The sequence below is a fragment of the Rhipicephalus sanguineus genome, chromosome 5 (assembly GCF_013339695.2).
Source record: "Rhipicephalus sanguineus isolate Rsan-2018 chromosome 5, BIME_Rsan_1.4, whole genome shotgun sequence".
Lineage (NCBI taxonomy): Eukaryota > Metazoa > Arthropoda > Arachnida > Ixodida > Ixodidae > Rhipicephalus > Rhipicephalus sanguineus.
The window spans coordinates 111,056,669-111,068,916 of NC_051180.1; the positions used below are offsets into that span (position 1 = coordinate 111,056,669).

A 12,248-nucleotide genomic window follows, 5' to 3' on the forward strand; every position below is an offset into this window, starting at 1 on the left:
GAGTGAGAGCCTATGAGTGTGAGTAAGCGTGAGTATGAACGTGAGTGTGTCTACGAGTGTGAGTAGGCGTGAGTGTGAACGTGAGTGAACGCTTATGAGTGTGAGTGGGCGTGAGTGTGAACGTGAGTGAGCACTCATGAGTGTGAGTAGGCGTGAGTATGAACGTGAGTGAGTGCCTATGAGTGCGAGTAGGCGTGAGTATGAACGTGAATGGGTGTGTCTATGAGTGTGAGTAGGCGTGAGTATGAACGTGAGTGAGAGCCTATGAGTGTGAGTAAGCGTGAGTATGAACGTGAGTGTGTCTACGAGTGTGAGTAGGCGTGAGTGTGAACGTGAGTGAACGCTTATGAGTGTGAGTGGGCGTGAGTGTGAACGTGAGTGAGCACTCATGAGTGTGAGTAGGCGTGAGTATGAACGTGAGTGAGAGCCTATGAGTGTGAGTAAGCGTGAGTATGAACGTGAGTGTGTCTACGAGTGTGAGTAGGCGTGAGTGTGAACGTGAGTGAGAGCCTATGAGTGTGAGTAGGCGTGAGTATGAACGTGAGTGAGTGTTTATGAGTGTGAGTAGGCGTGAGTATGAACGTGAGTGAACGCTTATGAGTGTGAGTGGGCGTGAGTATGAACGTGAGTGAGTGCCTATGAGTGTGAGTGGGCGTGAGTATGAACGTGAGTGAGTGCGAAGGCTGAAAATATTGGGGTGAGTGAGTGTGAGTGAGTATTCTCTTACAGTGCCGACCTATGTCCACAGGGATGCAGCTTTTCATCCAAGGCAAGGATGCGGTATTTCGTGTTGTCGGCCTAACTTTTACTTCCAGGTTCTCGCGACGCATGGCGATGCACCGAAACATTTACGAATAATTGTAACCTATTTTAAGGCTAAAGCTTGAGATGCCTCATCAAATGTGAAAGTTTACCCTCAGTATCGGCATCCATCGGCATCGGCGTCAACACGAATGAAGCAAAACTCATCATCACGTGACGATGCCACCATATGGCGTCATCGTGATGCAGGAAGTTGTCAAAAATTGTGACGCCATCATGACATCATATGATCACGTCATCATATGAACCATCACTTGGTCAAAGGTGGGCCGATCACGGAGGCATTGCAAAATCAGACGAGGAGCAAAAAGCCTGCAATGCATTCGATCATGGAGGAAATGCAAAACCACGTTAATACCACTGTCCACGCGGCAAATCTAACATCATTTACAACGAATGACATTAGGCGAACCTAATGTTATTTTACCTGCCTGCTGTCACACGACGAAAACAAATATCATTTTAAAATGACGACCATGACCTTAGCCCTCCTGCCCCGTGACTTTCGGAGAAATAAAAATCTGTTAAAACTTGCATCTAACATGCGTGTATCCACGAAAATAATTTCCTATCACTAAAAGTTGCTCCAGGAATATAAACGCAGTCGTTTTACACAACTTGCCACAGCTGCACGACATAAACGAAGTCAAGCCAAGAACCAAGCGAAAACCAACATGGCCGACGAAATGATCGTGCGCGGGTACAGTGAACTGAAGCGTGGGCGCACGAGTGACACTCCGGCTGCAGAAGTGAGAAGGCCGCAGCTAATCTGTGTAGTCACCACCTTGATAACTAAAACACGTGCAATCGGACGATCAACACCTGCGATACGGGCAGCAACAAGAGAGCACAAATGAAACATGGCCGGCGTCCAGCCGCTGTAGTTGGGAATAGCTTCGTTTAGAAACTTTTGCGCGTGCTGTTACGTCATCAAACCAGTAATAAGTTAATCTATATAGTAAAAAATAATATATTTACGAGTTACAAAAGTTACGTATGCATAAGTCAACAGTCATCTCCCTAAAAGATCCCTGGCATCGAGACTACGCGTTCGGTCCGAAGTCGAATGCGAATGTGTTTCGGGAACTAAGTCGACAGGAATTGTCATTTTCATCGAATGGCATTTGTTTCCCCGTGTGACAGCAAACAAATGGCATTACAAACGAATGCCATTAGCTGTAAATGACATTCGATTTGCCGTGTGGCAGGGGCATAAGTGCAGAAAGCTTTCGGAGGGGGGCCAACACATCGATTCAGAGGAAGAAGAAGAAGATTGTTTTTGCCTGCGAGTCGTCTTAAGCAAATACATAAGGGACCCAATTCACAGCGGTCCGTAGCTTGTCAAACCTTGTTTTTTAAACAATGTCAAAATTGATTTCATGTATCTGTAAGGAGACAGATGCGACCAACGGGCCCTTCAACGGATCTCTCATGCGCTCCAGCCGATGCTAGAATAGTATTCAAGTGGTCTTGTTGATCTATAGCTAAAGCCACTTTGACGACCGGAACAGAAAACGCAAGAAAAATGCGGGGCAGGCTAGGGCGTCGCTGTCAAGGATGTCCGAAGGCCTTGTCTCCCTCTCCTTTGTTTTGTGTTTTCGTTCTGGTGGCGAAACTAGCGATTGCATCTACTCAGAAAGTTTGGCTAAGGGATAGTGTCCTTCAGAAATTGAGCGTCGACGACAACCGCTGAAATTATAGCTTGCTGCGCGTCGTCGGCGCCATGGGTAGATATTGCTAACGGTGACAATAGAGGCCGTATGGGGCAAGCGGTGGGCGGTGACCACAAGTTCAAGTATGGGTGCGCTCCTTGGAACACAGTGTAAGCGTCTTAAATGGTCATGACCTTGAAAAAAAAGGATGGCTGATTCAAAAAACGAATCTCAATACTCATTTTGGTAGACCCATGTAGAAAGTGTGTTTAAAAAACATGGTCTTAAAGAAAATGGTTGGGGCAGGCAATCAAGTTTTAGACTGAATGAAACATGCGTTGTAAGTCCACTAGGTATGTCGGGGATACTGGCTTTCGTTTTGATAACCCTTTGTTATTTCAGACGCAGATTGCAGTCTCACCACCATCAGAGCGATCATAGATGATGATGATGCTGATTGGCTTAATGAATGGCTCATAGAGAAGCTCGACTTCTACATATTTATCTTAATATTTAAAGTACTTATGACACTACATGCTGACATCCCACTTCTCTTGCGTGTTCAGTGAAGAAAGAGTATTTCGGAGTTAACGCAAGTATTACCTAAAAGAAAATTCTTGTACAGTTTATCCTGCCCCATATATATACATTATAAATGCATCCGTTCATCTATGCTATGTGCAATGTCATGCTATGCTATGCTATGCTATGCTATGCTATGCTATGCTATGCTATGCTATGATATGCTTTACTCTCTTTCATCCTCTTCCTTTCGTTCCTCTTCACCCTCACATCTCCCCTCGTCAGCCTTGCTTCCATTTCCGTCCCCCTTGCTATACTAAACTATACAAGGCTATATTATTCCTCTGCTGGCTTGCCTGTATAGCCGAGTTGTTACGATGGTCGCCTTCGGATCGTGGGAAGGCGGGTTCGAGGCCCACCTCGCCAAGAATTTCTCTTTTTCTTTCTTTTCTTTCTTTCTTTCTTTCTTTCTTTCTCTCTCTCCCTCGAGCTCTTTCTTTCTCTCTCTATGAACTCGTTCTCTCGCCCATGAGTTTATCGTATCCGGCTCCTGAGTAATGGCCGCACGTGTTCTGGGAGCGAATCAGCAGATGAAGGAAACGATCACGATGAAGAGGAGGACAAAGAGAGCGTGTGCTGGTTTATGATGATGATCATCTCTGTTTCCTACAGACAAATTACTGCAAGATTAAACAGCTCCGCTGTTAAAAGACTTGTCGTCCATGAGCAAACATACTAAACTTCTACCTGATCCGTTTGCACACCTTGACAGTTCTTAATATTCCATTTGGAGCAGCCTTCGTTCCTGTTTACAACCGCGACTGGTGGATGATATCTAATGTGGAGAAGCTGGATCAGTACACATTACACTTTGCACACTTTACTGAGGGCTTTGGCGTTAGATCCCAGTGATAGGTGACGCATCGTATCAATGCCCCCCAAGACAGTGTTGCTCGAACAGAGTGTTCGTTCACCAGTGAAATATTACGGGGAAGATATTCTAATCAGAGAGGCGCACACACAATAGAAACGTTTTCTAAGAAACAGTACACGTCTTGCTAGCCAAACATTTACCCCAAACTGTGCTGTGAAACGACTTGTTGACGAGTTCCGTGCTCCAGATGTTTGCCGTCTCCTGTATTTATATCGTGCACTAAAATCAGCTCTCTCTGTATTTCGGTTGGCAGCTACTTGTTATGTAACTTTTTAGTGATGCTGTGTTACTGCGACGTCTATCCTTTATTCAGCATGTATCCGCCAGCAGATATTATTTTCTTAAGTTAGTTAATAAGTTGGCACGAACAAATCATTCATAATTATGGCTACTGGTTTTTTCGTACCCTGTACAATGACCTTACATGCAGTGATACATTTTGTTTTCTTAGCAAACTTTACTGAGCTTTATGCTGCTATACTTGGCTATGAAAATGGGGAAACGTGATAAATTGAGGATTGTACTTTAAGCAAACAGGCACTCAGGAGAGGACGCCACACCTTTTTCGCTGGAAGAATAGAACTCTTTCTGCTGAGTAAGAACGCAGACGTCACCGCCCTTGATCCCTGCAAAACTACTTTGCGGCGTCGACAAACGACGGCTGTGTGCCAGAAACAGAGGCCGCGAATTCCCGTATGCCGCCCCAAGGGCGGCTCTCTCTCGGAACTCAATCCGTCCCAACCGTGTTGCTCTTTGCGGGTCTGTCACACGAATCGAGGAAGAAGCTCTTGTCTAAACAAACACGCGCTTTCTCGGTTCGTGGGGAAGAAGATTGCGCGTGGCCTTCGCCTGCGTTTCCGTGCGTTTCCGTCGGTTTCAGGCTGTTGTGCTGATTTGTTATTTGTGCGCGCTCGCTTGTCTACGTATATGCGTACGTGTGTGTTCTTTCTGTCTTGCGAACCTCTTCAGGCGACAATACGCAGCAGTTTGCTCTTCTTCTATCCTTAGGCTTTCTCTGGGAGCCTTGGTACCCTTTTACGGTTATAATGTTTCCGCCAGCAGAAAGATATGCGGAAGCCGAACGCGACGGGGTAGTTCGCTGTGAGGGGAATACAAAAGCGGCAGTACGTGACTGCTGAAACAGAATTTGCCTCCAGCGACAAGGTTATAATATTGCCTAGCTTTTTTAGGCACCTGTCAAAGACAGCACCAGATTACATCGAGTTTTTTTGCGAAGCGATGGTGTGAGATTTTTTTAGGAAGCAGATTAGCGCCAAACTACAATCTAAAAAGCTTCAATAAAAGAAATAGTTTTGGCGACAACACGTATTGTCAATGTGTCGTGTAATGCGTTACGCGCGACGTCAATATGCACACAGTGCTGAGGGTTACATTCTCTGCTAGTAATATTGGGAGCATGATGTTCGTGTATAAAACCAGCAATTTTTCTTGTGTTTGCTGCTACTGACGGAAAAATTTCCATGTGCAGGATGGCTCAGACGGCCAAGGAAGTAAGAAAAAATGAATAGTCTGGTTTTGACTTCCACTATTTCTATTTTGGAAATAGTGGAGTGGACATCCAAAGTGGACATTGAACAGAGATGAATTTTGTTAAGTACAACCAACCCTTTCATACAGGGTTCATAGAATACGAAAATGCATTCGATTCGGCCGGCAGTCCTGGAAGCATTACGCCGCCAAGAAGCACATGGAACATATACTTGCAAGGACTCGACTGCTACCTTGCTTACTTAGCCACAGGGAAAGAAGCATAATCACGATAAAAGTAGACTCGCGATGCAGAGAAGTGTTACTCAGGAAGGTACAATCTCCTCAACGCTGTTCACTGCATGCTTAGAAGCAGTACTTAAATAACTGGATTTGGAAGAAATAAGAATAGAAATTTATAGGAAGGAAAATGATAGGTGTAACCTTAAGAGACAGGAAGAGAGCAGAGTGGGTCAGGGAACAAACGGGTGTTAAGGACACCATAGTTGAAATCAAGAAGAAGAAATGGATGTGGGCCGGGCACGTAGCGCGTCGGCAGGATAACCGGTGGTCATTAAGGGTAACTGACTGGATTCTAAGAGATGGCAAACGCGTGAGGGGGAGACAGAAAATTAGGTGGGTAGATGAGATTAAGAAGTTTGCAGGTATAACGTGGCAGCAGAAAGCACAGGACCGTTTTGATTGGCGGAACATGGGAGAGGCCTTTGCCCTGCAGTGGGCGTAGACAGGCTGCTGCTGCTGCTGCTGCTGATGATGATGATGAACAATAGAAATTAAAGGGACACTAAAGGAAAATAACAATTTATGTCCGAGTGAAAGGTCAATGTCTGAGAACGTCTAAAACGTCAATGGTATGAATAGCAGTGCTCTAGTAATTGAGAAATTAAGGTAAATGTAGGACACGATGTGCGCCACGAGTGGGACATTTTGGAAATGATCCCGATGACGTCAGAGAGTCCCGAGTACAATTAACCACCACTAATCAAACTAGTTGCAATAAAAAAAGAACCTTCCGTGCATCACAAGACGTAATAAAATGCTGCTTGTTCGTTTCTGTTTGATTCATGGAAAAAAGAACCTCTTGGCGCTGCTATAGGGAATGGCGCGAGTGGTTCAAAAGTTCCGTTGTCGCCGAGCTGCGCGTCTCAGTGGTAGTTTCGGTATCGCGTACTGCTGCCTGTGCTTGGCTCGCGCAATTTTCGCACTGTCGATACTCAACTTCTGCTGCTGCTGGCCAAGCTAAGCTCCGTTACACACTCTTAATCAAGTCCTGCTTAAAGTTGCAGTCTATAGCCCGGAAACGAGACGAAAAATCTAACGCCTATAGACTGTTTGTTTAGCCGGCACAACCTGTAGGCGGCGCCGCCCGTAGCCGTCCCTCGGCGTAGTAGCTTTCTCAGCGGCTCATCTCATAGGCGGGACTCAATATAGGCCGGAGATTTTTCGTCTCGAATCCCGGCTAGTTGAAGGCCGCCCATAGACATCTCCTCGTTGCACGTGACCAGGTGCCCTGGCTACGGGGAGTCCTACCTACGGTGCGTCCCAGCTGCGGAGCGTCCTAGCTATAGGCGGTGTAGGAAGCGGCGAAGAAAAATTATTTTAGGTCACCTTTTAAGCTGTATTCGGAGACTTACACACATTTTTTATGACATACATAATCCATACACACATATTACAATCAGAAGTAAACCACAGAAAAATTCACAATAAACACACGCGGATTCGAACTCGCGAACCACTACACCATATCACGCCACGGCCACAGTGATAAAAGTACGGGGGTTTATATGCACCAATGTGTCGCTACACGCTCTGGCGTATTAGTGCAGTGGAGGTCGTTATTATGCATGTAGCGTTCACTGATAAGTAATGTGACATTTTTTAAATCACATTCGTGAAGCTATATACGGCGTCACTCAAGTTATTGCTGGGAGCATGCTTCAAGCGAATTTGCGGACTTGGTAAAGAAGATAAAACTGTTCCGCATACATTTGGCACTGGCGCCTCAGTGACATTTAAAAAAATTTGGCGTGCATAATATCCGAGTTCTATTCATGTTGGCCGTCAGCCTGTTACCTTTCGTGGACTGAACAAGTTTTCAACGTCAAGATTCCCTTGCTGTGGAACGTGTGCTCGGAATCTATCCACGGCAACCGCACAGCGACGTAGCCGATTAGCGACGGAGAATCACCGTGTTCTCAGTAACGTCGCTGGCCGCTTCACCGCCGACGGTTACCAGGCAGGTAGCCGATATCGTCACTAAGCCTATTCAGTTTCTTTCGAAGCCGTAGTCGACCGTGCTTCGGAACAAACCGCTCACGCTCATATGCCAGGATGTTTTACCTGTTACCGTCGTTGGCTCGACCCTCTCCCCGCAATAATTACACACTGAGATGAGCATGCGCTGATAATCGTGGTATTGGCAGCCATATATACAATATGCGAACACGCCCGAGCAGGTGCGGTACGCCGTGCACGCACTGCAGATGAACTTCACTTGCAAAGGAACTCCTCGTGGCTCTAAACGTTGGATAGTGCACGTCGCTTCCCCTCAAATGAATGACACTATACCAGTAGACATTATTTTAGCTTCAATGAAAAATGTGGCCGACACTTGCGTCGACCATGGAAGCGAGGAGCTGGCGCTGAATGCATGCAGCTACGCGGTCGCTCGGCGGGCTGCGCCCCGGAGGAAATGCCTTTTATGTTGGACGCCACTCGCGCGACGTACTACGTGACTCGTGAATTGGGCCGATTGGGCTTCGCACGCTGGATACGCGGCTCGCCGTTTGCCGTTCTCAGGCGCGTAGTGCGCATGCAGGAATATGATGCTAACATGTACTGGATCTTATATCCGGCAGCACTTATCGCAGAAGTATTTGTGGCGTTCTGTTACGAATCCATCAGTGCCTATACTTTTGAGAACTTCAAGATTCAAGCTGATATAGCGGTCCCGCCGCGCTATTTAAATCACCTCATGCTCGTCTCAAAGCCGAGATCGCGCTAAAATCACACTGAATGATGCTATATTTTTCACATAAGTTTACTGAAACATTTTCTGGAAGCCCGAGTCCATGCAAGGTACTAAGTATAGTATTGGTGCGAACGGCACTTTCATGGGCCTGCAGTGCCTAACTGTGTACAAGTCTCACCTTTTGATAAATGTTTGACAAATCTCGCCGTGATTAATACGGCTGAACACGCAAACATTTACGAGCTACATCCACACAGCTGCATTTGCGTGCGCACGCGACTGGGGAATGTTAGTTTGTTGTGCTAGAGTGTATGGGATAGCCTTTTGGAGTGTTTTACGTATACACGCACTTAATTTTTTATGTGCGGAGTACTGAGAGGCGTTGCGTAAAGCAGAAATCCAAAACATAGTAGAGTGGTGCATTAATGGAAAATGAATTTGACACCATCGAGTAATAGGTTCTAGTGTTGCAGAGTTTGCGCAGATTTTTTTATTGCGCACATACAAAGCGGTTGCGCCTCAGTGTGGCAGTCGTTGCGAGGAACTGAAACTGCTAAATTATGACATATTATCGTAAGAAAGTTAACGTAGAGTAGCCATTTGTCGAACATGAGGATGTTTAACGAATTCTGAACTTTTTTAGCCAATGCGGCGATGTTATTACGAGGTACACCCACAGGCGTGCGCACTTCGCGCTGGCACATATGTACGTTCCAGAGGATGGTAATTTAATTATGCAAATATTGTTTTCCAGACTTAGGCATTGCTTACCCATGGACTTAGGAGAAAAGCGTGAACGGTTTTGCGAAATCTAGAAACCTCGTGGAAGCTCTACTGCTCGCACTTGATTTCAACAGCATGCCGTTGCTTTTAAGAAAGCATTAAATTAGATATGTACATTTCACGGCAAACGATTCGCGCATTTGTCCAAGGAAGCATTTTGTTTTCATCATTACCAACACTTGCCTAATTAATAAATCACAACGACACACTACTTTAGTGCCCTGGTGGAATACAGCTTGTGCCACAACTCTGCATCACCGACATGGCCGGTTTTAATGCCAATGCGGCCGCACTCACTCCGCGCTAGAGAAATTCTTGCTGCTGGATATACCACGTAAAGCCGCCCAAATCTTCAACTGGCATGCGCCAAAGGTGACTTTTCTACGCCTCAGCGCCGTATCACGGTGCCAAGTTGCAAATAGGGCGAGGGTAAGCGCATGGCCATAAAGCACGCTCAGCTGGGCCCATCGTCTGCCAGGCTGTTCCTTCTTAAGGACGTCACCCCATATCGGCGCACTTCAAGTGAACATGCAGAGTGAGTAGGCGAATGTTTCTTCTCGTATTTTGTGTTCCGAAGGTGAGCGTTCCCGTAGGCTATCAAGGAAATATAGTGTAATTATACGCCACCCGTTCCCACTCATGAAATAACCCGAAAACATGGTTCGTCTGAAGTCCACCACTATGGGGTGATGTCCTCAAGAAGGAAATGCCTAGCGGGAGATGAGCCCAGCTGAGTGCTTTTTGCGGGCATGCCCTTACCCTCACCATGGCACCGTGATACGGCGCTGACGCACAGAAATGTTGCCGCTGACCCACGCTAGTTGAAGACTTGGGCTGCTGTACGTGCCAATAGACACGGGTCGGTCATAATTCTCCTACATCTAACTTTCGTTGAACTACATGATATGGGATGCGTTCCTCAATTATGCTTTTCTGCTGACAAGACATCACTGAGAAAGTCGGGATCAGATTCATTAGCACTAAAATTAAGGATGTTTTTAACCTTTTAAGCGTTTTGGACGAGCTCAGCTCGTCCTTGCCAAACTTTGTCTAAAGCGTTTTGGACGAGTGTGGCTCGTCCGCTTGATATAATATCTGCACGTGAGCATTTTGAACGAGAATCGCTCGTTACCATGCTATTTCTTTTGTCCCTTCACAGATTACAGCACTTGGCTGGCAACTTCTGTTATTTTAACCACTATTTCACATTTTTTCGCAACTTGTATTTAAAAAATGCTGTTCAGTGATGATGACCGCGTGCGTTGCTCGTGCATCGTCGCCACGAAGACGTATTTCGTCATTGTACAACTCTTCAGGCTATAATTATTCAGGTGGAGAAGTTTAGTTTGATGACTTGACGTCTTATATTTTCCGTTTGCTCGACGATGACATTATTTCGCGAATCATGAACGACACTAATAGGCCACGGTAAAATAAACTTCGTTATGCTAATTTGATCTAATATACGCTTACATTCTTTTTCGTCAATCAAAACAAGCTTTTTAGAAGCAAAATATTCGATATCAAGTTGTAAAAAAGATAAACTTTTTAGACAGGTAAACTCTAAAAAAATAAAACTGTTAGGGGTTTAAAACCGCTACAAAAAATGCAGTTCGCTACTGAGAATCGTTTACAATAATAAAACCCTGCAGCTTATGAATGTTTGACAGAGAAGTATGCTTATTCCATGAACAGTCATTCAATATAGCTTTGCAGCATTAAATCATTGGGAATCCTTCAAATAATGAAACATGACAAAAAATTTATATTCTTACTACTCTTTCTTTTACATTAGCTGATCGCTGGTCGTAATAATTATATAAGTGGTCGAGAAGTTCTCTGTCCACTTGTCGGGAATTCATTAATCTTCGAGGTAGAAAAAAGTGATTAATAACTCTCTGCCTTGTGCAAGTCGGGTCATTATTGATGATGAGCTACACTTAAAAACATTCGCTAATTAAACCCTGCACTCGACAATTCTCTTTCACTCAGCCTTTCTGCATAATTAATATGCCCCATCCCACCATAATATTATTTTCTTTGCAAAGAGCAGAAGTTCTTCCCGACTCTTTGGAGAGTTTACGCTATAGCTGCATCTGTCTGACTGTTACCCGGCTGCACGGCGGCTTCATTAGGTGACTTCAAACATGGTAAGTCACCCTTTCAAAGGCTAATTTAGGGTTAATTCTTTGAACTTGCGGGATTAGCATTTCAATACAGCTGCGATCATTCAGAATGACTGACTAAGCGCTTAGAGCGTTTAAGTTAGCTACTCATTGTTTTCTGGCATAGCTATGGTTCACAAACATTTGAAACACTTCTACGTTAGACTGGCCAGCTGTTCTTAGCCTAGAAAATTTCCGTAATTACTTGTGAACTAAAGGCTATAACCAGAGCACTTTCAGCACATCCGGCAGCAGACCCCTATATTTATTCATCATTACAGACTCACAGGAACGCATGCCGCCTATACCTGCGGGGAGTCTTGCCAGCCAGTGTCCTACGCATCCTGGGACCGACCCTCACACAGGACCACGGAATAACCTGGTGCCCAGCACATGCCGGAGTGGACGGCAACGAACGGGTGGACCGCCTGGCTCGAGGTATGACAGGCCGAGCCGCGGAGCACACCGCCCCAACGAACGCCCCCACACCCGGCACGCCACGAGAAATTCTGGAGTTTCAGAGATTCGGACGAAGATCCAAGGCTCCTCCCCATCCCAAGCTCAAAAGGGGCCAGGCGAGAGATTGACGCCGACTACAGACAAACACATTTCCTCACTTGCAAAGACTACACAAGATGTACCCCGACAGACACGAAAATAAATGCCCTTGGTGTGAAGAAACACGAACACTCCGCCACATCACATACGAATGCCAGATGCGCCCTGCAGGCGCCGTCTCGCCGCTAGTCAGACTCACTAGCAAACTGGTCATGGGAAGCGCGACTCTCCGATATGGACTTGGGAAGCTAGCTGGCAACCCTCGGCCAGGCCCGGTGAGCCGCAGAAGCCAGTGGGGCCCTGGAATAGGGGCTCCACCCATCTGCACC

The 12,248-nt window shown here is 45.9% G+C and overlaps 1 protein-coding gene across 1 annotated transcript in view; it reads left to right on the forward strand.

The window, feature by feature from the left end:
- Positions 1-11,948, forward strand: part of LOC125758625 (voltage-dependent P/Q-type calcium channel subunit alpha-1A-like) — a 39,793-nt gene extending 27,845 nt beyond the window's left edge. Inside the window, exon 3 of the mRNA XM_049416016.1 lies at positions 11,651-11,948. Coding sequence (XP_049271973.1) covers positions 11,651-11,948 — 298 coding nt within the window. The remainder of the gene's footprint in view (positions 1-11,650) is intronic.
- Positions 11,949-12,248: the final 300 nt, after the last annotated feature.